The sequence below is a fragment of the Heteronotia binoei genome, chromosome 7 (genome assembly GCF_032191835.1).
Source record: "Heteronotia binoei isolate CCM8104 ecotype False Entrance Well chromosome 7, APGP_CSIRO_Hbin_v1, whole genome shotgun sequence".
Classification (NCBI taxonomy): Eukaryota; Metazoa; Chordata; class Lepidosauria; order Squamata; family Gekkonidae; genus Heteronotia; species Heteronotia binoei.
The window spans coordinates 111127170-111153173 of NC_083229.1; the positions used below are offsets into that span (position 1 = coordinate 111127170).

General features: G+C 44.5%; 1 protein-coding gene across 1 annotated transcript in view; it reads right to left on the reverse strand.

The window, feature by feature from the left end:
* Positions 1 to 26004, reverse strand: part of LOC132575555 (uncharacterized) — a gene marked incomplete at its 5' end in the record, with an annotated part of 215254 nt that overhangs the window by 57490 nt on the left and 131760 nt on the right. The window contains 2 exons of the mRNA XM_060244362.1: positions 4056 to 4308; positions 7495 to 7713. Of these exons, the coding sequence (XP_060100345.1) occupies positions 4056 to 4308; positions 7495 to 7713 (472 nt within the window). The remainder of the gene's footprint in view (positions 1 to 4055; positions 4309 to 7494; positions 7714 to 26004) is intronic.

Here is a 26004-nt window from a genome sequence, read left to right on the forward strand (position 1 = left end):
TTCAAAAATCCCATTCAGCAGTCTGAAATGGTACATACAGACCGTTCTATCACTTCAAGTTTCTTTCACCTCATTTTGCGACAAGTATGCCACATCCTCATGAACTTAGTTGAGATGAAATTGGAGGAGCAACAAAGTTCTGTGGATATTTTTAACATAAATATCAGTTCCTAATGTTACTGTGCTCACTTTGGTCCCAAATTTCTCACCTACCCACAAAGCAATTCCTTTACAACCAGTGCCAAAATGGGACTATCTATCTATCTATCTATCTATCTATCTATCTATCTATCTATCTATCTATCTATCTATCTATCTATCTATCTATCTATCTATCTATCTATCTATCTATCTATGTCTGTCTCCCTCCCTCCCTCCCTTTGACTTTTTTTTTTAAAAAAATTATTGGGTGTGCTTGTGTACCCATGCACATCCCATGCACATAAGCACTACCATTTTAATAAACAGAATGGTGAACCACTTTGAGCTTACACTGGGGGGAGTTTAGACATCTGGAAATGCAGGATGAATGCGCAGACATCTGTAAGCACCAGACTTTCCCCAGTAGCTGTTAACTCCATGTCCAACTCGTCATACAATGGGGTGAGTACATCTAGGGAACAGGCGCCAGATGTGGTTGTGTGCAGGGGTGGAATTCTAGCAGGAGCTCCTTATTATATTAGGCCACACACCCCTGATGTAGCCAATCCTTCAAGAGTTTACAAAAAAAAGAGCCTTGTAAGCTCTTGGAGGACTGGCTACATCAGGGGTGTGTGACCTAATATGCAAAGGAGCTCCTGCTAGAATTCCACCCCAGTTGTGTGAATGTGCACATTTAATCTGTAAGAGAACAGCAACTATATTGGGCTAAACTGCCCATCTGACTGCAGCCCTGGAAAAGTTTTTCTCTTTCAGTAACCTGCCATCACCACCTAACGATTGTAAGGAATTGTCTGCTGAGAAGGTCAAGATTCCCAGCATCCCTTACCAGTTTTAAGGCCTTGCCTCTGTAAGCCAAAATGCCCTCAAAACGAGGATGGGGAATTGTCAGGTGGGCACCTGGCTTAATCAGGATCTTTTACCTGTGTATACAGGATTCCACATCCAGAAATTAATGCTTAAAATATTAGGGACTCTAATTAAGTAAAACAATTAAAATTTATTCCAGAAAATATAGGCTTACATACAAGATAAAATACTCATAAAATCATACACACGGTCTTAAGAAAAATAGAGAGAGATACAGAGACACCACATGGGTAGACAAACAGGGTGATAATTACCGATCGTAGTCTTCAAGGAAGGCTCCAATGGCAACGAAAGAGGATGGGGGAAACGGGACCCTCAACTGGCCAAGAATCAAGGATGGATCTAGACAGCAGGTACTGCTAGATTCACACCAGAGTGGAGTTGGGTCAGAGGTTAAATAGACTACCTTAGACCCTCAGGATAGGAGGTACAGGGAGGAGAAAGGGGAGGCTCTGCAGTGACCATAAGGTAAGGTAAGGTAAGTTTTATTCTTATATCCCGCCCTCCCCCACCAAAGGCGGGCTCAGGGCGGCTCACAGACATGGCATGCCATGATTTAGATAAAATACAAAATAAACAATGATTTAAAATACAGTTCAATTACATAAATTAATTAAAATAGATAAAACAGGTGCTAAGGGCTGGACTTCTGCAGTAGCCAATAGCAAGTTAATTGGTGGCACCTAATTGGGTACCCATAACTGACCAATGAACAAGCATGGGCCCGGGTTACCTGATTGGGTGTACAGGTAACCATAGGTCAAGGGGGGAGGCTCCAGACTGACAGTTGGGGAGAAGAATGGGAGAAATTACTGGGTGGAGGGGTGCTTAAGATTATCTAAAAAGGTGACAATAGATGACCAAATTACTACCTAGGTAACACCCGGTTTGCACAAAGGAACTTGGCTCTGGCTGAAGATGGTCTTCCTCTTCTTCAGTGTTCTCCTTGCCACCAGTCTTTGTCCTGAGTTCCGTTGGACAAATGCTTGGGTGGTTCGGTAGGGTCCACTCCTGGATAAGCTTGATGGCTCCATGGGTGGGTAACATCTGTTGCGTATGTGTCCTTCCTCTGTGCTGAAATGGAGTCTTAGCACTGCTGGAAGATAGCAGGTATTAGCCTCCCAAAGTGGATTCTATGGTCAAGGCTGAAAACCGTATGGTCTGGATAGCTCCTAACGGCGCACTTTCTTCCGCTCCAAGATAGAGATGGCGTTCGCCCGAAGCGACTGGAAATCATCCGTTCTCCTTGCTGGAGCTCTTCCAGGGACACGGAGCGCTGCTTTAGCATTGTGGCTGTTAGTACTCATAAGTCCTTTCCAGTCTGGTAGGCAAACCCACGTCCTTCTGGCAGATGTGTGAGAGCTCTGTCTCCAGACCCTCTGGCAACCAGACGGGTGACTACGATGTTCTGGAAATTAGGGGCATTTCCTTACACCTCTGTGACTCCTGTTTCCCAGCACCAGATCACCAGGGGGACAGTTTACTGCCTTGTGCACCCTTGAAGGAATAGCTACTTGCCAACTGCCTGCCATTCCCCAGCACCCCTTTTAAAATAGTGTGTCCAAGATGGTGGATGTCTATGTCATACAGAGAACTACTACCAGCATCAAAAGTTATAAAGTATTTATTAAAAAGTAAATGTTCACAAACATACTTTTAGCACAGCACCAGATTGAGCAAGGGATGCAAAAGAAATGGGTAAAATGCAAATCCTCTGCCGTCTCTCTATACATGCCCTTTCAAATGTTAAAATATAGGACAGGCTCCTTAGCTTAGGAAGTTACATATTGCTAGGGACTTCCCATTACCTTTAAACTTTTGGTCAATGGCTGACTCCTCCAGACCTCAACTACAAATTCTCTCTGCTCTGATGAACTCCACTCCAAAGATACCTTGATCCCTTGAGTTTTATCATCTCTCTTTTCCCCACCCACTGAGCAAGTCAGGCAAAGTCAAAGAGGTTTTTCCTGGAGTTCCTTCCTGAAGTCTTGCTAGTTTTAATGCCTCCAAATCCCTGTTTCCTGCTTGGGGAAGGGGGAGAGCTTGACCCACCCATTATGTCTCCTGCTAGACCTATTAGCATTTGCATGAAGGTGGGCTGAAAGCAATTGAACTGACCTCCCCCCCCTTCCTACTTGCCTTCTGCCCAGAAAGAAAAAAAAAACACTTTTAAAACACAACATGAAAGTTGTGCTCAATTCAAACCTCCAAAGGAAAAAAAATGGATTTCTTCACACAACCCAAAGCATGTTTGCAAAGTGTTTCATTTCTTTTCTTTCCAAAACCACTGGAGATTTAATGGCTATCTTTACTGGGTTTCATGTGTTATTCTGGGAACGGCTTGTTTTAGCATGGTGCGTTTCACTCACAATTGTCCACTGCAGTGATAATTAACATATGAACTGAGGATCCCTACCAAGACCAAACTGATGGTGTGTGCATGTGTGTGTGTGTGTGTGGCGGGGGGGGGGGGGGGATCAGCAAAACACACTGTGCATTCCAGCATCAATTTGTCACCTCAGTTCTGCACCTGGAAAATATCCATACTAATGGAATCTTAGAGATTTGTTGTAGACCTAAACAATTTAAGTCACTTTGCACACCAACAATGCTATAGGTATTCCTAATAATACAAAAGAATCCAATGATTTCTCTACAAATTTTGTTTTCTGAAGTAGTTCTGTAATGCTACATTTTAAGATTGTTTATTTCAAAATATTCTGTCGCTTTTCTATGAGGTCACCAACATCTTCAAGGCCATTGTAATCTTTTTTAACACTATCTCTGTATCTATATCAAGGTCTTACCTCAGTCATTTCACAAAACGGGGAAAGATATCATAGACCTTTCAATCAAAATGTGCAATTAGTAATATAAAAGTGGTTTAATTTTAAAACAAAACAAAAACAAAACAAAAAAGTAGCTTGTTGTAGCCAGGGGAGGAATTTCATATCTCTGAAGGAGTCACTAAATAAAACTAGCCTTAACAGCAAAGACTCATATTCAAGATATTTTAAGTGACTTACCCCCAGGAATGTATCCACTACAAACACTGCCAAGGGGTCTAATACTGTCCACAGTCCCCAAGCCATGATCAGCTTTGACAAGAAAGAAGGAAATGAGCCAAACAACAGTTGACAGGCCCATCTCATCAAAACCATAAGAAGCATCACTGTGTTCAAGGTCAAAGGTCCCACCACAACGACAGCCATCTCTTCACTGGTATGTACCAAAGAATTCTGGTAGCACAAATCCACTGTGTGAGGGAAGAACTGGAATCTGAAAATAAAGGTCGAGGGAGAAGTCAGCAAACTATCTTTCTTGGTGGTTATTCTACACCACATCTACAATTATTTATCTTGAACTAAAAGAAAAGTAGCCACTGGATTTGCTATCTAAGAATAACTGAGCAGAATGTTATGATTTGTTTTCACCTGTGCCTCATATGGCTTGCTGAGGGTTGGGGGAGGAGGGGGGGGAGAACAAAAATTGCTGTAGTGACCACAGTGGGGCAGGGTTTAACTGGAATGTACTGTTAGGAGCTAAATTCCATATTGCTTTCCTGAGTGGATGTATTTCCCCAGCCTTAGGGTTGCCAAGTCCAATTCAACAAATATCTGGAGACTTTGGGGGTGGAGCCAGGAGACTTTGGAGGGGTGGAGCCAGGAGCAAGGTTGAGACAAGCATAATTGAACTCCAAAGGGAGTTCTGGCTATCACATTTAAAGGGATCGCATACCTTTTAAATGCCTTTGCTCCATTCAGAAGAATGAAAGATAGGGGCACCTTCTTTTGGAGCTTATAGAATTGGAACCCCTGGTCCAAAATTTCTGAAACTTGGAGAGGTTTTTTTTTTTAAGGAGAGGCACTGGACGCTATGCTGCAAATTTGGTGCCTCTACCTCAAAAAACAGCCCCTCCAGATACCCACAGATCAATTCTCCATTACACCGCACACCTTTTAAATGCCTTCCCTCCACTGGAAATAATGAAGGATAGGGACACCTCCTTTGGGTGCTCATAAAATTGGACCCCCTGGTCCAATCCTTTTGAAACTTGGAGGGTATTTGTGGGGAGAGGCACTAGATGCCATGCTGAAAATTTGGTGCCTCTACCTCAAAAAAACAGCCCCCTGGAGCCCCAAATACCTGCAGATCAATTCTCCATTATACTCTATGGGAATTGGTCTCCGTAGGGAATAATGAAGTGCACAGCAGACATCTCCCCCTCCTCTGCTTCCTGATGACCCTGAAGTGGGGGGAGGGCCTCCAAACCAGGGGATCCCCTGCCCCCACCTGGGGATTGGCAACCCTACCCAGCCTAGATACCAAGACTTCTTGTTTAATTGAACAATGAGCAGGGCTTTTTTTGTAGCAGGAACTCCTTTGCATGTTAGGCTACACCTCCCTGATGTAGCCAGTCCTCCAAGAGCTTACAGTAGGCCCTGTAAGAAGAACCCTGTAAGATATTGGAGGACTGGCTACATCAGGGGGGTGTAGCCTAATATGCAAAGGAGTTCCTGCTACAAAAAAAAAGTCCTGGATACAATTCAGAAAGAGTACTATGTAACTATCAGAAAAAGCAGCAGCAACTACAACAAAGTAAAACTATAAAGTAGCACACACCATCAAGATACTCCATAAATAAGAAATATTGCTAAAGAGTGAGCATCTTTAATTGCACATAACAGCAAAATTGTAAGCAGTATACTCACTGGCTTATGAATAAAGTGTATGTGAATAAAGTGTATGGAAAGACTAGAAAGTGTATAGAAAAACCAGGCAGACTGGAAAGCAGAAACAACCCTGGGGAGGACCTGGCCCATAGCACAACCAATGCCCACTCAACAGTGGAGGGGAAAGGAGCAAAAGACAACTCTCTTGCCACTCCTGCAAGTAAGCTGGCTGCTCCAAAGCTGGCCTGTGCATGGTAGGTGAGCTCTCCCTGCAAGCAAGCCAGCTGATACATCCCTATGTGGGGCAGGTGGGCCATGGGAGCTTGCCTGCACTGATTGGGACCAGAGCAGTTGGCTCGCTTTCCATGGTAACTCTACCTTGTATGGGCTGAGGAATGGCAATTTACCACAGCAGCATTTGCAAGGGCTGCCCTGAACAGGATGAATGTTGCCCCTTGCATGGGGCCACCATAGCCCCAGCAGGGAGAGGCAGTCCCCAAGGCCATTGGCACACCAGGGTTTCCCGCAGTGGCCTTAATGGCCAATCTGCCTCCACAGAGATTGGAAGAGATCCTGTTAACAAAATAAAAATAAGGAATAATAAATGTTCAATTTTACAATAGCAAGTTCAACTCGCAACCTTTACTATTCAGTCAGTGAATGGGTGCTGAGTTGGCTGCTAACAGATCCAGGGTGCGGTCACACTCACCATTAAATCCATCTGCAAAGCACCTCTATTATAATCCGCACAACCAATTTTCCGATCAGACAACAGCCAGGCTCCCGTTCCATCCTATGTGGGTCCCGTCGCTGGTCGATCAAAGTGCTCTACCGGACCTCGTTTCATGAGACGTCAATCTGCATTAGTGCAGGTGCAGTGATGCCCGCTATCTGCAGCGCGTCGCTTTTAAATGGGTTGGATCACTAACAGTTTTGCTAGTCCGTTGGCACTACTTTTCCAGCACGAGCACTACGCGTGCAGAAAAAACCCCAGGAATTCAAATCAGTTCACATCTAGTTTCAAAAGTGAGTTTTGTTTCCGGACATAGGGGCGGGTAAACGATTTATCGAGCCAACGTTCGCTCGCTCATTCACTGGCGCAGTGATATCACTTGCAGGGGGCTTTGGACGGGAAGCGGTGGTGCGCTTCCGACGAGTCGCCAACGATGGAGCGTTCAAACAGAGAAATCCCACTCAGGAACCATCAGAAGAATTTTGTTCTGGATTTAAAGCAGTATCAAATTAGTCCGCGCCCCAGTCGTCTCAACGCGGGACTCGAACGAGCTAACCACCATTCGCAGATGCTGACGTTTGGACAACCGCTTAAAATCCGACATGCTTCTGGACTCCACTCATGCCCGTAGTGGGATTTTATGAACGTCTGACCTCACCTCCAAAGAGGATAGACATTGTTGCATATGAGGTTGGAATTGTATCAATGATTTGGAGTTCTTGCCTGGCTCATTGGAGCCTGTAGGACTGAGCTTGGGGACTCAGGAACAATAGGCAGTAGGATCCAAATCCCTGCTGCCCTGCTCCAATCAAGAGCCCCCTGCTGGTTTGAATGGTCCAATAACATGGTAGCGCAGGAAGTTTGTGCGTATATATAGATGGCCCTGTTTGCCCAGTCTTCAGTCTTTTGAGGCAGTACTATACTATGCTGTATTCAATAATAGAGCTATGTTCACTACCACCTCACTTCATCATTGCTTAGAACCCACTATATTATAGACATGTTATGTCATCTCTCTTTGTAGACCTCGTGCAGCACAATGAGCAAATCAATACTCACTTTGTGACAGGAATTGCAACAGCTTGAAGGAAGATCCACTGGCTGCAGTAGTGAAGATACAGACGGACAAACCAGAGTAAAGCCACCAGCGTCATCATGAGCCAGAAGTCGCAGGAATGCCAGTGTCCATCCCCAAGTTCAGAAAAGGCTGCATACACCCCAAAGTAGATGTGCTTGGTGATTCTTTTGGTCACTATTGAGTCAACTGCAGGATGACACCTGAAAAGACATTAATATGTAGCAATGAAGGGAGATGTCATTATGAACATGGTTTGGAACACAACAGAAAGGAATCTTCTCATAAACGTTCACATTAACTGTTAATGGCTCACAGCTGTCAGATCAGTGATCCCTAGCATGCTGCCAGTGGGTGCCGTGTCCCCCACCAATGGGTTTTCTGGTCTTCATTTGCTTCTTTGACAAAGCATCTCTTCCTAGGGTTGCCAAGTCTAATTCAGAAAATATCTGGGGACTTTGGAGGTGGAGCCAGGAGACTTTGGGAGTGGAGTCGGGAGACTTTGGGAGTAGAACCAGACTTTCCCATTCCCAAAATAAATACATAAAAATACAGCAGTACAGTTCACCTGAATAGTTATCATTTCCTCATCCCCCAATAGCTGCAAGTCTAGTAAATGAAAGTGTAAACACACAAAAAACAGCCCAAATGCACAGAGTTTGCAAGCTCACATTTTTGTGATCTCACTGGGGCTTTACTCACAGGAACTGCTGTTCTTCAGGCTAACACTGGCAAATAAAAAGAGAGAGAGGTGGAGTTTTCCTCCATCCCATAGACAGACTCCTATACAATGACTCTGAAAACAATGCAAAACAAGCAGAGACAGACACACACTCTTACTGGCTCCCCTACAAAGACTTCTGAAAAGTACAGGGGCTACGCTGCTCTCTCTCTCTCACACACACACTCTTTCTCTCTCTTACTTGCTCTGAAATGAAAGCAAAAGAAACGGAGGGGTCTGCTGCTGACCCTTCCCCATGAAGTACTTCCTGCTCTTATTTAAAGGCACACACACATTTTAAAATGGGACCTGTTTGCAGGTTTCTAAACCTGCCAGACAGCTAGAGGTACTAGTGACTGTGGGGGGGGGCGGGGCTTCCCCCACCGGCCAGCTGGCTGGGGGTGGGGTGGAGCCTGTAAAACCAATGGGACCTGGGGATTGGGAAGCCTATCTCTTCCCCAAAGCAACAAGCCAATTCTGGCTTCAGAAGAACTGAGAAGGCATCACTGGTGTGTCTACAGGAAGAAACTATTCAGAAACACTTGACGTCATCACAGGATGGTGCTTAGCTTTCAATGTGCAACTTTTTGTGCTTGGTGTCAGTGACCTGTGAAGGCCTGTTTGTGATTGCCCTCCATGGCAGCCATTTTGTGGTTGCACCCACTTCTGTGCTCAAAATTTCAAGTGCCCACAGGCATAACAAAACTGGCAACAAAACTGTTTTAGATTAATAACATCAACAAATTGTACTGTAAGGTATCAGCCCCATTACACACATATGTATTTGGGGTAGGAGGTCATGTAAGCATCAGCTAATTTTTAAAGAAGTACAAATGCTTCTAAAATTGGACTCAGAGCTGTCATCAGTTGTAGTTTGGTTCAACATATAGGTCTGAAAAGAAAGCATCTTCTGTATAAACTAATAAGAATTGTAGTGGCAGCAGCTAGTTACAAATAGGCTTGCCAAACCCCCAATCAAGATAGGGGTTCCCCTGATTTTTGGGGAGCCTCCCACTGGAAGCCCAGTAACACCTGGCAATCCTAGTTAAAAAGGAGTATGAAAATCAGCTGATGTAGGCCAGTTTATTAAAAGATGAGATAACAGAACAAAGTCTGAGTCCAATGGCACCTTTAAGACAAAGTTTGATTCTGGGTATAAGCTTTTGTGTGAATGCACAAAAGTTTATTCCAGAATTAAACTTTGTTGGTGCCACTGGACTCAAACTTTGTTCTGTTGCTTCAGTTCAACACAGCAACCCACCAGAATCTACAAGACAATTTAGAAAGTTCTGATTACCCAATTGTTGATTTCAAAGAACTAACATTTAACATTAGCCAGCAGTTTATTTCATATCATTAAGATTTAGATGGCATTTTGGAAATCACCCTCATCCCTTAAATTTATATCCCACCCTTCCCAAAATGCAAGGTACCATCAGACTGCTTGGCCATAGCATGCAATTAAAAAAAAAAAAAGCAGCAGGAAATTAGAAATTAAAACAAAAATAATAGGAGAAACAAAATACTTTTTAGAAGGATACACACTTTCTTTTCTTATTCAACTCACTTGTTTTCTCCTATAGCAATAAAATTTATGGGGAGGGATGGTATCGATGCTATTGTAAAGAGTTCTGTTTCTTTATGAAAAAAGGTTAGTGTTTAATGGTCCTACGGCGCCGGTTGGCACATTTTTATACATCAAGCAGCCTGAAAGCTGTTCTGAAACTGGTTGTCATAGCAGAGAGAAAACAGAAAAGGAAGTTGCACTGTGCAATCATTTACTGCTCAATGTGGTGTGATCTGCCCTTTAGTTAATTACTGTGCTCCTTCAAAGAAAAGAGAAAGACAGATGCACAGATGCAAGCTTGGCATTATGTCTGCAAGAAAGTGGAAAATTTTTGCTGATTCGAAGTCGAAAAGACAGTTGCTTCTTTGACCTTTGGAAACTTCTAACTGTTTATCCTTCTCCCCATTGATTCAAATGACTAAGCGGCTCAAACTGCCAGGCACAATGTCAACACACGCCAGCCATTATTTTTTTTTTATATCAATGAACTATTTTATACATTCAAAAGCATGATGATCTTGCGGTTGAAGCAGGTAGAACTACTTTTTCCTTTTAAAAAAATCTTATGAGATTTACTAAGGACCTTCAGGAACTGGATTCGGGGAAGTGGGATTTTGCCACAAGAACAGGGGAAGTGGGAAAATTATGGTCCTTGGGTAAAAATCTTTGTGCCAATGGAAATCATAGTCTGGCCCCAAGCCACTGGGCCTACCCATCTTATTGTCAAGATGACTCTTGCCATTGTTTTTTTCTGCTGTCTGTTTGCCGAAGTACTTTCACTTTGCCCCCCCCAGTCGGAATGAAGAGACTGACACAGTGTGTTGGATAAAAAACCCGGGCCGCTTTATTGAAACATAACTTGAACGATAAGGATGGCAAGAGGTATAGGCCTGCCAGAACAAGCCCTGGGGTCAAAACACAGGACCCCGCCTTGTCCAGAAGGGCGAGCCACCCTGCCCCCAGCACACAGGCCACTACCATCTGACTGGTGCTGAGCGGCCAGGCCCAAACTCCACCTCCACCTCTGTCGGCATCAATCACTCAGGAAAGATCCGCCCAGGTGAGGCTTTGTCGTGATCTGCACTCCCAGCATTGAGCCGTGTAGCCCATCTACCATTCATACAGACCACCCGCACCCACTGGTGCAGAGCCATAGGTGCTCCCCTGAAAAGGCTGTAGCCAATACCTCATCCTGCCAAGCGACCAAATCTACCTAACCTCACCCCATCCTCCCTACACTACCCTGCAGTACAAGGTAGGCAAAAAACAAATTCACACAGGCCAATTCCGTGAAAATGAAAAAATTCCTACCTGGCCCCTAATAAGGCGACCGGTAACACCTGTACTGCATAGGGCGGGTGGGTGGGCCAAGAGCCACGAGAGAACTGCGTAGCACGGGCGGGAGCCCGGGCTTAATAGCCCTGACTCCACGCCCACTCCTTGGACTCCCGGATGGCCGGGAAGCCGGCGTCAGCCTCCCTCCTTCTGGGAGGGCAAAGCACGGCCCCCAGCCTATGACTGGCATTGCCAGTGCGGCTGGGAAGGGGTCGATTTCCTGCACCTCTGCTTCGCCTTGCTCCTGTCTCTATGAAACAGTTACCACATTCTTTCAGCCTGGTCTCAAGAGTTACCAAGGTCACTCTTAGTAGATTATGTGCACACCTGCAAAGGGGCCTGAGAAGAACCTTGGTGGGAGGAACCACCGCTTCCCACTTTCCTTTGAAAATGTAACAGTTTTAGGTTAAGGCTATAAGACAGGGGTGGCCAACGGTAGCTCTTCAGATGTTTTTTGCCTACAACTCCCATCAGCCCCAGCCATTGGCCATGCTGGCTGGGGCTGATGGGAGTTGTAGGCAAAAAACATCTGGAGAGCTACCGTTGGCCACCCCTCCTATAAGAGAAGGGCGAAAGCCTGCCAAACCAGCTTTTGCAAAGTCTGTTTCTGCCTTGGACTGCTGCGTATCAATAAACTGCCATTGATGAAGTGGATTGTGTGTGATCACTGAACTGCTAGGTTCTTAACACTTATTTATTTAATATATTTATATGCCTACCCTTCCCCCAGATAACTGAGACCCAAGGTGGTTAACTACGATCACATTAACACAAAATCACATGTTTTAAAAATAACAAAATTAAAACAACCAGGAAAACAAAAACCTTCAAGCAATAGACCAGTGCCCACCAAAACATCCCCACCAAGCACCCACTCAGTGGGTTCGATACATGAAGAGGCTTGGTTGCAGTGAATCAAAGCTCTTTATTGTGATTACGGTATGGCAATGGCTAAACTAAGACCACTGATTCAATGGGACCAACTATATACACTTAGGGTTGCCAAGTCCAATTCAAGAAATATCTGGGGACTTTGGGGGAGGAGCCAGGAGACTTTGGGGGTGGAGCCAGGAGACATTGGGGCGGAGCCAAGAACAAGGGTGTGACAAGCATAATTGAACTCCAAGAGAGTTCTGGCCATCACATTTAAAGGGACAGCACACTTTTTAAAATGTCTTCCTTCTATAGGAAATAACAAAGAATAGGGGCACCTTCTTTTGGGGCTCATAGAATTGGACCCCCTGGTCCAATCGTTTTGAAACTTGGAGGGTACTTTGGGGAGAGGCACTAGATACTATATTGAAAATTTGGTGCCTCTACCTCAAAAAACAGCTCCCCCAGAGCCCCCAAAACCTCCAGATTAATTCCCCATTATACCCTATGAGAATTGATCTCCACATAGGGAATAATGAAGACGTTTCCCTCTCCTCCTCCCTCCCCCCCCCCTTTCTGGCAACTGAAGCGAGGGACTGGCCTTTCTACTCACGAGTTGCTGCCAGCTTCTTTACAGCAGCAGTCACACCATCCCAAAGTGGAGCCTTGCAATCAAGCCTCCGGAGGTGCAAAGGCACATGGTCCTTTGCAGGCGGGGCTTCTCTCCTCCCCCCCCCCCCAGCCAGCTGACTGGGCGCGGGAAGCAGCTTGCGAAAAGGAAGAACGGCTGCTGCAACGGGGCTGGGTGGGAAGGGAAGGGAGGAGGAGAAGCATCGGGCATTGGAGTCCGTCAAGACCCGCCTGCGTTCGGCAGCCACCTCCACCCGCTCGCTGGCGAGCCAGCCTCCCTTCTCAAGATTTCCCTTGCCAGGCTCAGCACCTCCTCCCCGGACGACGCAAATGCTCCTTGGCGCCATTCCCCCCTCCTCCCCCCGCTTCCAGAGTTATGGAAAGCGGGAAAAGAGGCTGAAAATCCAGTATTCTCCCGCCAGGGCGGGAGGCTTGGGAAGGCTATATACACTCCAAAGTTCCCGTGCTAGATCATCATTGGGTCCTTTGAACCAGCAGGGGGCTGGTGATTGGTCCAGGGAAGAAGAGATTTGGATCCTGCTTTCCATTGTACCCACGTCTCCAAGCTCCGTCCTAAAGGCTCCAATGAGCCAGGCAGGAACTAACAACCCTCATCAAACACAAAGTCACACATACACAACACTTTTCAAAAGTTTTATTTTGGAGACCTTCTAATTTCCACTGGAAGAGGTTTCCATAATATCAGAGCAGCCACCTAAAAGCCTGTCAGAGCAGCAGCAGAACAGCTGTTGCAATAAACCCAGATGCCAACTTTGCTGCCACATACCACCAGACACCGCAATCACTGGGCCTAAACTACACCATCTCAGGCTTATTAACGTGCTCATCTTTTAGCACTGTATATGCCATTAAATGCCAACAATGCCCTTCAGTTCTTTACATAGGGCAAACAGATCAAACCCTACACCAAAGGATAAATGGACACAAATCTGACATCAAGAACCACAAGACCAAGACACCTGTAGAAGAATATTTCAGCCTCCCAGGGCGCTCAAAGGGCAGCCAAGCCTTGTTAACAGACAGGCTGCCAATAGTCACTGCACAAGACTGCACTCACACTAGAATGGGTATTGTGCACACTGTATAATAACCAGGGCTTTTTTTGTAGCAGGAACGTATTAAGCAACACACCCCTGATGTAGCTAATCCTCCAAGGGCTCTTATTACAGGCCCTACTTTAAGCTCTTGGAGGATTGGCTACATCAGGGGTGTGTGGCCTAATATGAAAAGGAGTTCCTGCTACAAAAAAAAGCCCTGATAATAAGACTCATTCCCAGCAGTTAGGATATACAGACATACACTCAGACAGACATTCCAGCATGTGCAGTGTGGATGGTCTAAAGGACAAAAAACTAAACCAAATATTCATTCATTCAAAATGGCATGATTGAGTCAATAGTAAGCTTGCTTTTAAAAATAATTATTTGTTCTACCCACTTTTCTCCTTATTGGGGCCTAAAACAACTTTGTTCTCTCTTCTCCATATCATCCTGACAACTCTGTGAGATAGGTTAGGTTTAGGGTTGCCAACTCTGGGTTGGGAAATACCTGGAGTTTTGGGGGTGGAACATGGGAAGGGCAGGTTTTGGGGAAGGTTGGAACCTCGTCGGCATGCAATACCAAAGAGTCCTCGCTCCAAAGCTGCCATTTTCTCAAGGACTATAAAAAAGCAAACCATAGTCATAAGTATTATATAGCCACCAATATATACTGTAAAAAATACACTATTATATCTTACCCCTCAGGGATGGAGGCATCTTCAGTTTAAAAAGGTAAAGGTGCAAGCACCAGTTAAGAACATAAGAACATAAGAGAAGCCATGTTAGATCAGGCCAATGGCCCATCCAGTCCAACATTCTGTGTCACACAGCGGCCAAATATATATATATATATATATATATATATATATATATATATATATATATATATATATATATATATATATATATATACACACACACACACACACTGTGGCTAATAGCCACTGATGGACCTCTGCTCCATATTTTTATCTAACCCCTTCTTGAAGGTGGCTATGCTTGTGGACGCCACCACCTCCTGTGGCAGTGAATTCCACATGTTAATCACCCTTTGGGTGAAGAAGTACTTCCTTTTATCCGTTTTAACCTGTCTGCTCAGCAATTTCATCGAATGCCCACGAGTTCTTGTATTGTGAGAAAGGGAGAAAAGTACTTCTTTCTCTACTTTCTCCATCCCATGCATTATCTTGTAAACTTCTATCATGTCACCCCTCAGTCGACGTTTCTCCAAGCTAAAGAGCCCTAAGCGTTTCAACCTTTCTTCATAGGGAAGGTGTTCCAGCCCTTTAATCATTTTAGTTGCCCTTTTCTGAACTTTCTCCAATGCTATAATATCCTTTTTGAGGTGCGGCGACCAGAACTGCACACAGTACTCCAAATGAGACCGCACCATCGATTTATACAGAGGCATTATGATACTGGCTGATTTGTTTTCAATTCCCTTCCTAATAATTCCCAGCATGGCGTTGGCCTTTTTTATTGCAAACGCACACTGTCTTGACATTTTCAGTGAATTATCTACCATGACCCCAAGATCTCTCTCTTGGTCTGTCTCTGCCAGTTCACACCCCATCAACTTGTATTTGTAGCTGGGATTCTTGGCCCCAATGTGCATTACTTTGCACTTGGCCACATTGAACCGCATCTGCCACGTTGACGCCCACTCACCCAGCCTCAACAGATCCCTTTGGAGTTCCTCACAATCCTCTCTGGTTCTCACCACCCTGAACAATTTAGTGTCATCCGCAAATTTGGCCACTTCACTGCTCACTCCCAACTCTAAATCATTTATGAACAAGTTAAAGAGGATGGGACCCAGTACTGAGCCCTGCGGCACCCCACTGCTTACCGTCCTCCACTGCGAAGACTGCCCATTTATACTCACTCTCTGCTTCCTATTACTCAGCCAGTTTTTGATCCACAAGAGGACCTGTCCTTTTACTCCATGACTCTCAAGCTTTCTAAGGAGCCTTTGATGAGGAACTTTATCAAAAGCTTTCTGGAAGTCAAGGTAAACAACATCTATCGGGTCTCCTTTGTCCACATGTTTGTTCACCCCCTCAAAGAAATGTAACAGGTTAGTGAGGCAAGATCTTCCCTTGCAGAACCCATGCTGAGTCTTCCTCAATAACCCGTGTTCATCAATGTGCCTACTCATTCTGTCCTTGATAATGGTTTCTACCAACTTTCCCGGTATTGAAGTCAGACTGACTGGCCTGTAATTTCCCGGATCTCCTCTGGAACCCTTTTTAAAGATGGGGGTGACATTTGCTACCTTCCAGTCCTCAGGAACGGAGGCAGATTTCAATGAAAGATTACAGATTTTTGTTAGAAGATCCACAAGTTCAACTTTGAGTTCTTTCAGAACTCTCGGATGTATGCCATCCGGACCCGGTGACTTATTAGTTTTTAATTTGTCTATCAGTTGTAGGACCTCCTCTTTTGTCACCTCAATCTGACTCAGGTCTTTCAACACCCCTTCCAATATTAGTGGTTCTGGGGCGGGCAAACACTTCTCATCTTCCACGGTGAAGACAGAGGCAAAAAATGCGTTCAGCTTCTCAGCCATTTCCCCATCCTCCTTCAGTAATCCTTTTACCCCATGGTCATCCAAGGGCCCCACTGCTTCCCTGGCTGGTTTCCTACTTCTAATATATTTGAAGAAATTTTTATTGTTGGTCTTTATGTTTTTTGCAATATGCTCCTCATAGTCCCTTTTTGCCTGCCTGATCACAGTCTTGCATTTGATTTGCCACTGCCTGTGTTCCCTTTTATTAATCTCACTTGGACTGGTTTTCCACCGCTTAAAGGAGTCCTTCTTACCTTTTACAGCTTCCATTACTTTGTTTGTTAACCATGCTGGCCTCTTCTTATACCTGTTTGTGCCTTTCCTAACTTGTGGTATGTCAGTTGTTTCTGACTCCGGGGTGACGTCACATCGCGATGTTTTCACAGCAGACTTTTTATGGGGTGGTTTGCCATTGCCTTCCCCAGTCATCTACACTTCCCCCCCAGGAAGCTGGGTACTCATTTTACTGACCTCGGAAGGATGGAAGGCTGAGTCAACCTCGAGCCGGCTGCCTGAACTCAGCTTCCGCTGGGATCGAATGCCCACAATTAAATTCTCCAGCCTAGGGCTGGGGCTGTACTATCTGAGGCTCCCTGAAACTGTAGGAGATGGTTCCAAATCAGGCCATTTTCCTCAGGTTTTTCAAGGATACCGGTTGTTCCAACCATAATGACTTATTACTCTCCTCCATCATAATAGAATGGTGATTACACGTTCAGGTAAGCGAGAGAAAAGCCAGGATTATTGGAATTCCTGGAAGATTCGTCCTACATTGTTAAGTCCAACTTCTTTAAAACGGCATGCTTCCGATAAATTCAATAATGCTAACGTCAAGGATGTGCCCTATTAGAAAAGAAATCAAACTGAGGTGAAATATGGATGCGTCCTATCAAGCTAATGGGGAAACTGTTTAAAGTGCAAATGCACTCTGAAAAAGTAGTTCTGTAAAACTGGTATCATGGGGCTCTACATTTAATGCATCCCAGTGATTTCCAGAATACATTTTCTCAATTTACGAGTACATTTTTCCCTCCTAAATGCCAGGCATGTAAACTCAGCATGGAATCTAAAACTCAAGCTGTGTTATTTCTAACTCATATTTCATCAACTCTGTTAAAGATCCTGCAGGAGAAATTCTGCCCACAGTTACACTTGAACAACTCGGTTGTCTTAAAGGAGAATTACACAGGTAGAACTGAGAGCATGAGGAGGATGCTCATGGCCCTAAAATGCAAATTATTTCATAATTCTATTGTAGTTGAAACATTTTAAACATGTGATAGCAGACCTAATTCATTCTTGCTTTCATCCAAAACGGAAAAACTGGAAATATAAAAGGCTGACAGTTTACTGATGTCCATTAAATGTTTCAGGACAGAGACAAAAACTTCCATCATTTCCAGAGTAAAAAGCAATTCTCTACACGAAAGAAAGCAGCCTGATTTCTGTAATGGCAGGGCTTTTTTTTGTAGCAGGAGCTCCTTTGCATATTAGGCCACACACCCCTGATGTAGCCAATCTTCCTGGAGCTTACAGTAGACCCTATACTAAGAGCCCTGTAAGCTCTTGGAGGATTGGCTACATCAGGGCTGTGTGGCCTAATATGCAAAGGAGTTCTTGCTACAAAAAAAGCCCTTTGTAATGGGATCCAAGATCTACACCACAAAGACAATTGCTAGATTTTGCTCAATGCTAGTGGGGCCTCAGAAGATATTTGTGGGAACTGATCCAAAAATAGGATGGTAAATGTAAGAATAACAAATTGCTTAGTGGTGGAGGATGAGATTTTCCCCACAAACCTTCCTAGAGGCCAGCACTAATATCTCCCTTTTACTTTTCCTCAATAATCTACTTCAGTTACTCTTTAGGGTCAAAACTCTTCCCCTGCAAACTCATAAGGTTACTCTACAGCCGACTCATTTCTTTCGGTTCAGCTTCTGTTGTGGATATGAGGCAGCATGAATAGTTCCTGATCAACTTGAGTCTATTTGCTGGGTTGCTTTGTGCAGAGTCAATGATATCTATTCCTGAGGGAGCCATCATTTCTGGTGTGCCACTACCAGTTGCTTAAACAAAGAATTACAGTTGCATATACAAACAGAGGGGGAGAAAATTTTGTCTTGCTGTTTTCTGCTCATTTGAGTCCATTTCTACAGAAACATTAATGGTCCAGGATTTGTCTGCATCTACAATTAGTTCTCTCAGAACTCTCTCAGTCCAACCAACCTCACAAGGTGCCTGTTGTGAAAGCTGGTTGGCCACCAGAAGCGAGTGGGGGGTAGGGCTGACGGATCCAGGTTGGAAAACTGGAGATTTGGAGATGGAGACTGGGATCTCAATGGAATCCACCCTCCAAAGCATCCATTTTTCTAGATGAACTGATCTCTGTGGCCTAGAGATTAGCTGTAATTCCAGGGGATCCCCAGGTGTCACCTGGAGGCTGACATTCCTAAAGTTTACACATGGACATTCTCACACAGCCACATGGGAGCCATAGTTCATTCCCCTCTGGGTTACTGGGGGCAAACTAAGTGCTGTAATATCTTGAACCAACCATAACCAAAAGCAGCCACAAGACATAAAGAAACAAAACCTATCAACCAAGGCTGCTGCACAGCTGTTGCCCAGCTCAAGCCTCAAGTTGGGTGTCCAACAGTGATGGCGAAACAAAGAGATCTGAGAGGTTCCAAATAAGGTAAGTTCCAACTGTTGATGAAACTATTCACATTAGGCAAAACCCTCTACATTCTCAGTTTCATCAAAACTTTGACTTTTTATGAGCCCCACAGATTTTTCTTGAGTTCTCAGGACTTCTGACCTATCAGGAGAAAGGAGGGCATATAAATATTTTAAATAAACCAATTTTGTGGACTGAGGTCCTGGATGTAATATGGCTACTCAAAGTGCCCAGAAGGCTTTGACGGTGACTGGAAAACAACTGGGCTGCTAAACATATAGTTTACAGGGGTGAGGGAGTGATATAAGGTACTAGAAGAAGAGGCTTATGGAAGGAACAAGCTAAGAAACACCTTTTCAATCTCATTCGATTTGAAGAAGCCTGTCCAAAAAAAAGTTTTATTAAGATATCCTACAGGGTAAAACATCTACCAAATTTCCTGGGAGAAACCTCCCCCCATTTTCATTAAAAATAACAGCAAAATATTCTATAGGAAACAGGGGAAGAGGGGGACAGAGAGAAAGAAAGAAATTTCTGTTACAAGAATCCCTTGAATCTGATATGTGGTACCTTTCCTATCTTGACACAGAAAATCTCCCCAAGGACATTTGCTTTATCTAGAGGAAAACTGTAATCTTCCTCTAGACTAAGTACAGTCTGAAATTCCGAAACTATTATCCACTCGTGCACCATCTGCAGCCAGCGCATTCGGCAGGAGTATATACAAGTTATTGCTAGTAGGGCATTTGGGAAGTAGACTCTGGGATTGCTTATCATAAGGGATCTGTTAAGCGTTAGTCAGAGCTTAACATCAGAAGTAGATTCATTCTGCAAAGAAAGCAGCTGAGGAACAGATAGGTCGCAACAGCCAGAAAGTTTTTTTTTGTTTGTTTGTTTAGGTGCAGCCTTTACCAAGAGATGAGGGAAAATAACTATTTTCAAAGGAAGGGAAGATTTTTACACCCTTTTCTTTACCATAAGGAGTCTCAAAGTCGCTTACAATGACCGATTTCCCACTCACCTTACACCACTTTCATGTTCCTCTTCTCAGCGGGGCTTCTTTCCAATTTCGCACTATCTGCCCGGGGGCTGCAGCTAGCGTCGGCTTTTTCGCGCAGCAAACAGAAACTGGTTTTTAAAGATTTCTGTTTGCCGTAGGCTTGCCAATCCCCAGGTCCCAGCGGGGGTTCTTCCGCTTTCCCAGACTCCTTCCCAACCCCAGTCAGCTGGCCGGTGGGGGGAAGCCCCACCCCCAGAGGACAATGTGCCTTTCCACCTCCGGAGGCTTCAGTCCCCGATTGGAAAGGCTTCCTCTTGGGATGGTGTGTCTGTGTTACTTTGAAGAAGTTGGCAGCAACTTGTGAGTAGAGAGGCCAATCCCTCACTTCAAAGTTGCCAGAAACGGAGGGGGGGTGGAGGGAGGGAAACATCTGCTGAGCATTTCATTATTCCCTATGTGGAGATCGATTCTCATAGGGTATAATGGGGAATTGATCTGGAGGTTTTGGGGACTCTGGGAGAACTGTTTTTTGAGGTAGAGGCACCAAATTTTCAGTATAGTATCTAGCACCTCTCCCCAAAGTAACCCCCCCCCCCAAGTTTCAAAATGATTGGACCAGGGTGTCCAATTCTATGAGCCCCAAAAGAAGGTGCCCCTATCCTTCATTATTTCCTATGGAAGAAAAACATTTTTTAAAGTGTGCTGTCCCTTTAAATGTGATGGCCAGAACTCCCTTGGAGTTCAATTATGCTTGTCACACCCTTGCTCCTGGCTCTGCCCCCAATGTCTCCTGGCTCCACCCCCAAAGTCTCCTAGCTGCACCCCCAAAGTCCCCAGATATTTCTTGAATTGGCAACCCTAGTTTGCTGCGTGAAAAAGCCGATGCGTGCTGCAGCCCCGGGGCAGATAGTGCGAAATCGAATGGAAGCCCCGCTGAGAAAAGAAACGTGAGAGCGGCATAAGGTAAGTGGGAAATCAGTCAAACTCTTTTCACTTCCCTTCCCCACCACGGACACCTTGTGAGGCAGGTGGGGCTGAGAGAGTTCTGACAGAATGGTGACCGATCCGAGGTCACCAAGAAGGCTTCCTGCGGCGGAGGAGTGAGAAAGCAAACCCATCCACTAGATTAGAGTCCACCACTCTTAACGACGACACCATGCTAACTCTCTTTGGCTGAATGCAGACGGCCAATTTGAGCCGCCATAGGCACAGCCCCCAGGCGGATTTCAAAAGCAAGGTAAAACAGGCACAGCTGCTGCCTGCCCCTCTCCTGTACTCACCCCTTCCTCTGACGTCGCTGAGATGGATCAAATAGCTTCCACTTGGGAAGTGGTAGCAAATTCTTCTGCCACACTCCATCCATCTTTCCAGGGGTCTGACCACAGGAGTGCGCAAGCGAGGAGGACTGGCGGTGTGAATTCACCAATCCGCTCTAGGAGTTCACCAGTATTCTTAAAAAAAAAAAAAAAACTGCCCAAATTGTGCTAAGGAGATGGTGCGCAACAACTGTGTGAATGCACCCAAGTGCCCCCTGCATGGTATACAGACACATTGTGTGGGAGCGTCCAACCAGGATTTGGCCACTCCATTTTGGGGACACCTCCAATGCACACAAAGCTACCCGTTTGTACCCTGCCTTTGTCTTTGTCTTACGAAGCATCAAAGTTTTACATGGTAAAAAACACAAGTCATTAAAATAGGACTTGGTAGGGCATCCATTCCTTGAGCTAATTCTTAACATAAACCCGCAGAAATAACTTCCTTGATGGTCCATCAATTGCTCCACATGCTGTCTGTTTGAATAAGATTTGTATCCGGATGTTTACTTTACTTTACTTTACTTTATTCGATTTATATCCCGCCCTACCCCACCGAGGTGGGCTCAGGGCGGCTTACAACAATAAAAGCTAACAGAGGTCGATTTAAATACGATTAAAATTATACAATAAAATACATAAAAACCTAAAAATACATAAAACTCACATCGATATACACTATGCTACTATTCCTTAAATCAGTCCTTCAAATTTCCAATATTCAGTAATCTGATGTTTAAGATTTAATATTCAGGCATTCTGCTCACAGTTAATTATATGCCAACCAGAAGAGGGTTGTTTTACAGGCCCTGCGGAACTGTTCAAGGTTCCGCAGGGCCCTCACCTCCTCCGGGAGCTGATTCCACCAACAGGGAGCTGCAATCGAGAAGGCCCTGTCCCTGGTTGCTTTCAGACGGGCCTCCTTTGGCCCAGGGATTGTAAGGAGGTTCTGAGACCCCGACCTCAGCACTCTCTGGGGGACATGTGGGGATGTTGCCGAAGGTTCCACTTTTGAAGAACCAGGAAAGACACTTCAGCATATCTCCTCCTTGCACAGCTCTGGTAACATCAATGTGGCAATATCTGAGAATACCAGATGCATTTTGGGTAGCAGGAACTCCTTTGCATATTAGGCCACACACCCCTGATGTAGCAACTCAGCAAACAGGGTCAAGTTGTTCAGGAACTATCCAAGCTGCCTCATATCCACAACAGAAGTTGAACCAAAAAGAAATGTGTCGGCTGTAGTGCAACCTTATGAGTTTGCAGGGGAAGAGTTTTGACCCTAAAGAGTAACTGAAGTAGATTATTAAGGAAAAGGGAGATATCAGTGCTGGCCTCTAGGAAGGTTTGTGGGGGGAAATCTCATCCCCACCATTAAGCAATTTGTTATTTTTACATTTATCATCCCATTTTTGGATCAATTCTCACAAATGTCTATTGAGACCACACTAACATTGAGCAAAATCTAGCAGTTGTCTTTGTGGTGTATTCCATTACATAGGGCTTTTTTTGTAGCAAGAATTCCTTTGGCTATCAGGCCACACACCCCTCATGTAGCCAATCCTCCAAGAGCTTACAGGGCTCTTAGTACAGGGCCTACTGTAAGCTCCAGGAGGATTGGCTACATCACGGGTGTGTGGCCTAATGTGCAAAGGAGTTCCTGCTACAAAAAAAGCCCTGGACAATACCATTTTTTCCCAAGGTAATACCCCCCCCCACAAGTGAGGGCAACACTGTTATAAAAAGGAGCTGCAGTGTGAATGGATTCTTCCCATATGGATTTGGTTTCCTTGTACACAGATGAAGACACTTTGCTCTTAAGACACTGAAATAATATCGGTCCTATCCTTATGTTACCACATATCATCAACATGGCTTATGGGGCTGTTTTCTCCTGAAGTTCATTTTCAGTGCGAAACAATGTCTTTCTAGGATCTTGAATGGTTCTCCAAAAGAGAAATATCAGTTTGTTTTGTATTGTGAAATGGAACGTAGAAATAGCTGCTCTGCTACCACCAAAGGCAAAAAATTCCTATCCTTCATTCCCTGACTGTTCGTCAGATGGCTGGGAGATATGAAGCTTGGCTGATGAGTAGCCATGGCTGTCAAAAATGGTATGTTTGCCTGCCAAACACATTTGGCATGAAGTTCTCAGCATTTCTACACAATAGATGCGGCTAATGAAGTTGACTGTAATCCACAGGAGCTGAAGCTAGAATAAAAATGGGCTAGTCCCTAAGACTACTGGGGAAGGCAATGGCAAACCACCCCTTAAAAAGTCTGCCAAGAAAATGTCATGATGTGACTTCATCCCATGGGTTGGTAATGACTTGATGCTTGCAAAGGGGACTACCTTTACTTTTATCTTTTTAGTCCCTAAAATGCCACAGGAATCTTGTTTGCTTCTGATGCAACAGAGTAACCCAGTTGCCCTGCTGGGATCAACACACTGGTCCATTTTTACAGTCCATTTTACAGGATGATGCATACATCCTGCAATGAGGAGTGAACTGCTAATGGAAAAGCCTCCTCCATCAGCAGAAGAGCCTCATGTACTGGCGGAAGGATCCTCCCAATACAGGACTATGCTAATCAGGCTGCTAGGATCTGACTCAAAATTTACATTTCCCATGAGTAAATAACTGGAACTGTGGGGTATGTTTCTGAGACACAGCTAGAACTGCTGGTGGAACAAGAAGCATTTGAAAAACACATACTAATTATCAAGTATCTATTACGTAGATAGCATATTTCAAGTGATCAAAGCTTCAGTCTTGGGACCAGGGCTATTTTTTGAGCAGAAACGCACAGGAACACAGTTGGCTTGGCATCAGGGGTGTGTGGCCTAATATGCAAATGAGTTCTTGTTGGGCTTTTTCTACAAAAAAGCCCTGATTGGGACACTTTTTGTTATCATCACTGTAATCCAGACCAGAGATTAAAATTGAGAGAGTGAGTTGCTGAAAGTTTGTCTATGAATTCATGGCTGAAGACTAATTTGAACTAGGGAATTCACAGCCACACTTTGAATTATTAGGCTCCTTATAGCTGTATGCCTATAAACTATGAGGGGTTTTTAAAAAGTAAATAGCAAAACTATTTATGGATTGGTGCAGAATACTAAAAGAGAATGGCTCTACCCAGTTAGCTATCCTGAAATCAAAGCTAGGCACCTTTCCAAACACATTTTAATTAATAACATTTTTTAACTGTACCTGGTGAAGCAATTAGCCCCATACCTATCTTGTCCTGATTTAGCCATTGTAATCCATGCAACAGTCACCTCCAAGATGGATTACTTTAACTTGTTCTACTTCGGCCTATCCTTGAGGCTGATCCAGAAACTCCAACTGGTACAAAATGTAGCAGCACTGGTCCTTACAGGGACAATGTACACAACACAAAACCAACCTATGTTGTGTGAGCTGCACTGGCTTCCAGTGGAGTACTGGATCAGGTTAAAGGCCTTGGTATTGACCTTTAGGGTCCTAAATGGTCAGGGACCTACATACCTTCAGGACCGCTTCTCCTGGTCTACCACCAGAAGAACGTTGTGCTCTGTAGATCAAAATCTCTTGGTGGTCTCTGGCTCGAGAGACATCTGGCTGTACTCAACCAGAGCCACGACCTTTTCTGTCCTGGCTCCAACCTGGTGGAATTCTGTGCCAAATAACACCTGTGTACTGCAGGACATGTTACAATTCCTCAGGTCCTGCAAGGCAGAGATGTTCCACCCAGGCTTTCGGTGGAGGACACCAATTGTTCAATCCTAGCAGTCCCATACCCCTCCTGTATGATAGCAGCATTACTTGCACCCAGGGCTTTTTTTGTAGGCAAATCCTGGCAGGAACTCATTTGCATATTACACCACACCCCTGATATCGCTATTGTTTCACACAGGGCTTTTCAAGAAACAGCCCATGAGGAACACATTTGCCTATTAGGCCACACCCCTGACATCACTATTGTTTCACACAGGGCTTTTCAAGGAACAGCCCATGAGGAACTAATTTGCATATTAGGCCACACCCCTGACGCCGAACGAGCTGGAACTGCGTTCCTGCTCAAAAGGAAGCCCTGCCTGCGCCATCCCTAGCCACATTCCTCTGTTACTGGTTTTAATCTTGTTTTTCATTGATGTTGTACACCACACTGTGCCCAGCTTGCCAGGAGAGGGCGGCTGAAAAATCTCAATAAATAAATGATGCTGGAGAAATTTCAAAGAATGCCTGTCATGATAAGGTATCGCATTGGCTGCACTTGGACTGTACCTAGCTACTATCTGATATAATTAATGTTGGTGAATTCCACTTTTGGTCATGATCAATACATTGCTGGGAAAAGCTGTAATATGTTTCTGGGGAAAAATACTATCTGAAGAAATACTGAAAGTCTTTAAAAGCAAATCTTCTCCATGTTGTTCAAAATGGAAACACTAATGCTATGTAATATTAAAGAATGATCAAAAGGATGTTGGCAGGGAGAGACTTTTTACCAAACACTACAAATATGCTGAAGCAATGCAACAAGCAGCAATGGGTTAAGTTATAGCAAAACATATTGCATGGACTGTTTAGACAAAGAATTCAACTCATAGGAAGAAGAATGGGCTTAGAATAATTCCGCACATCAAAATGAATCACGGGACACAAGCCTCCCATTTTCTTTCCCATTTTACAGGGTTCGATTGTATTTAGCCACCTCTTTTCAGAGTGTAATTTGTGCTGATGGCTCTGGAGCAA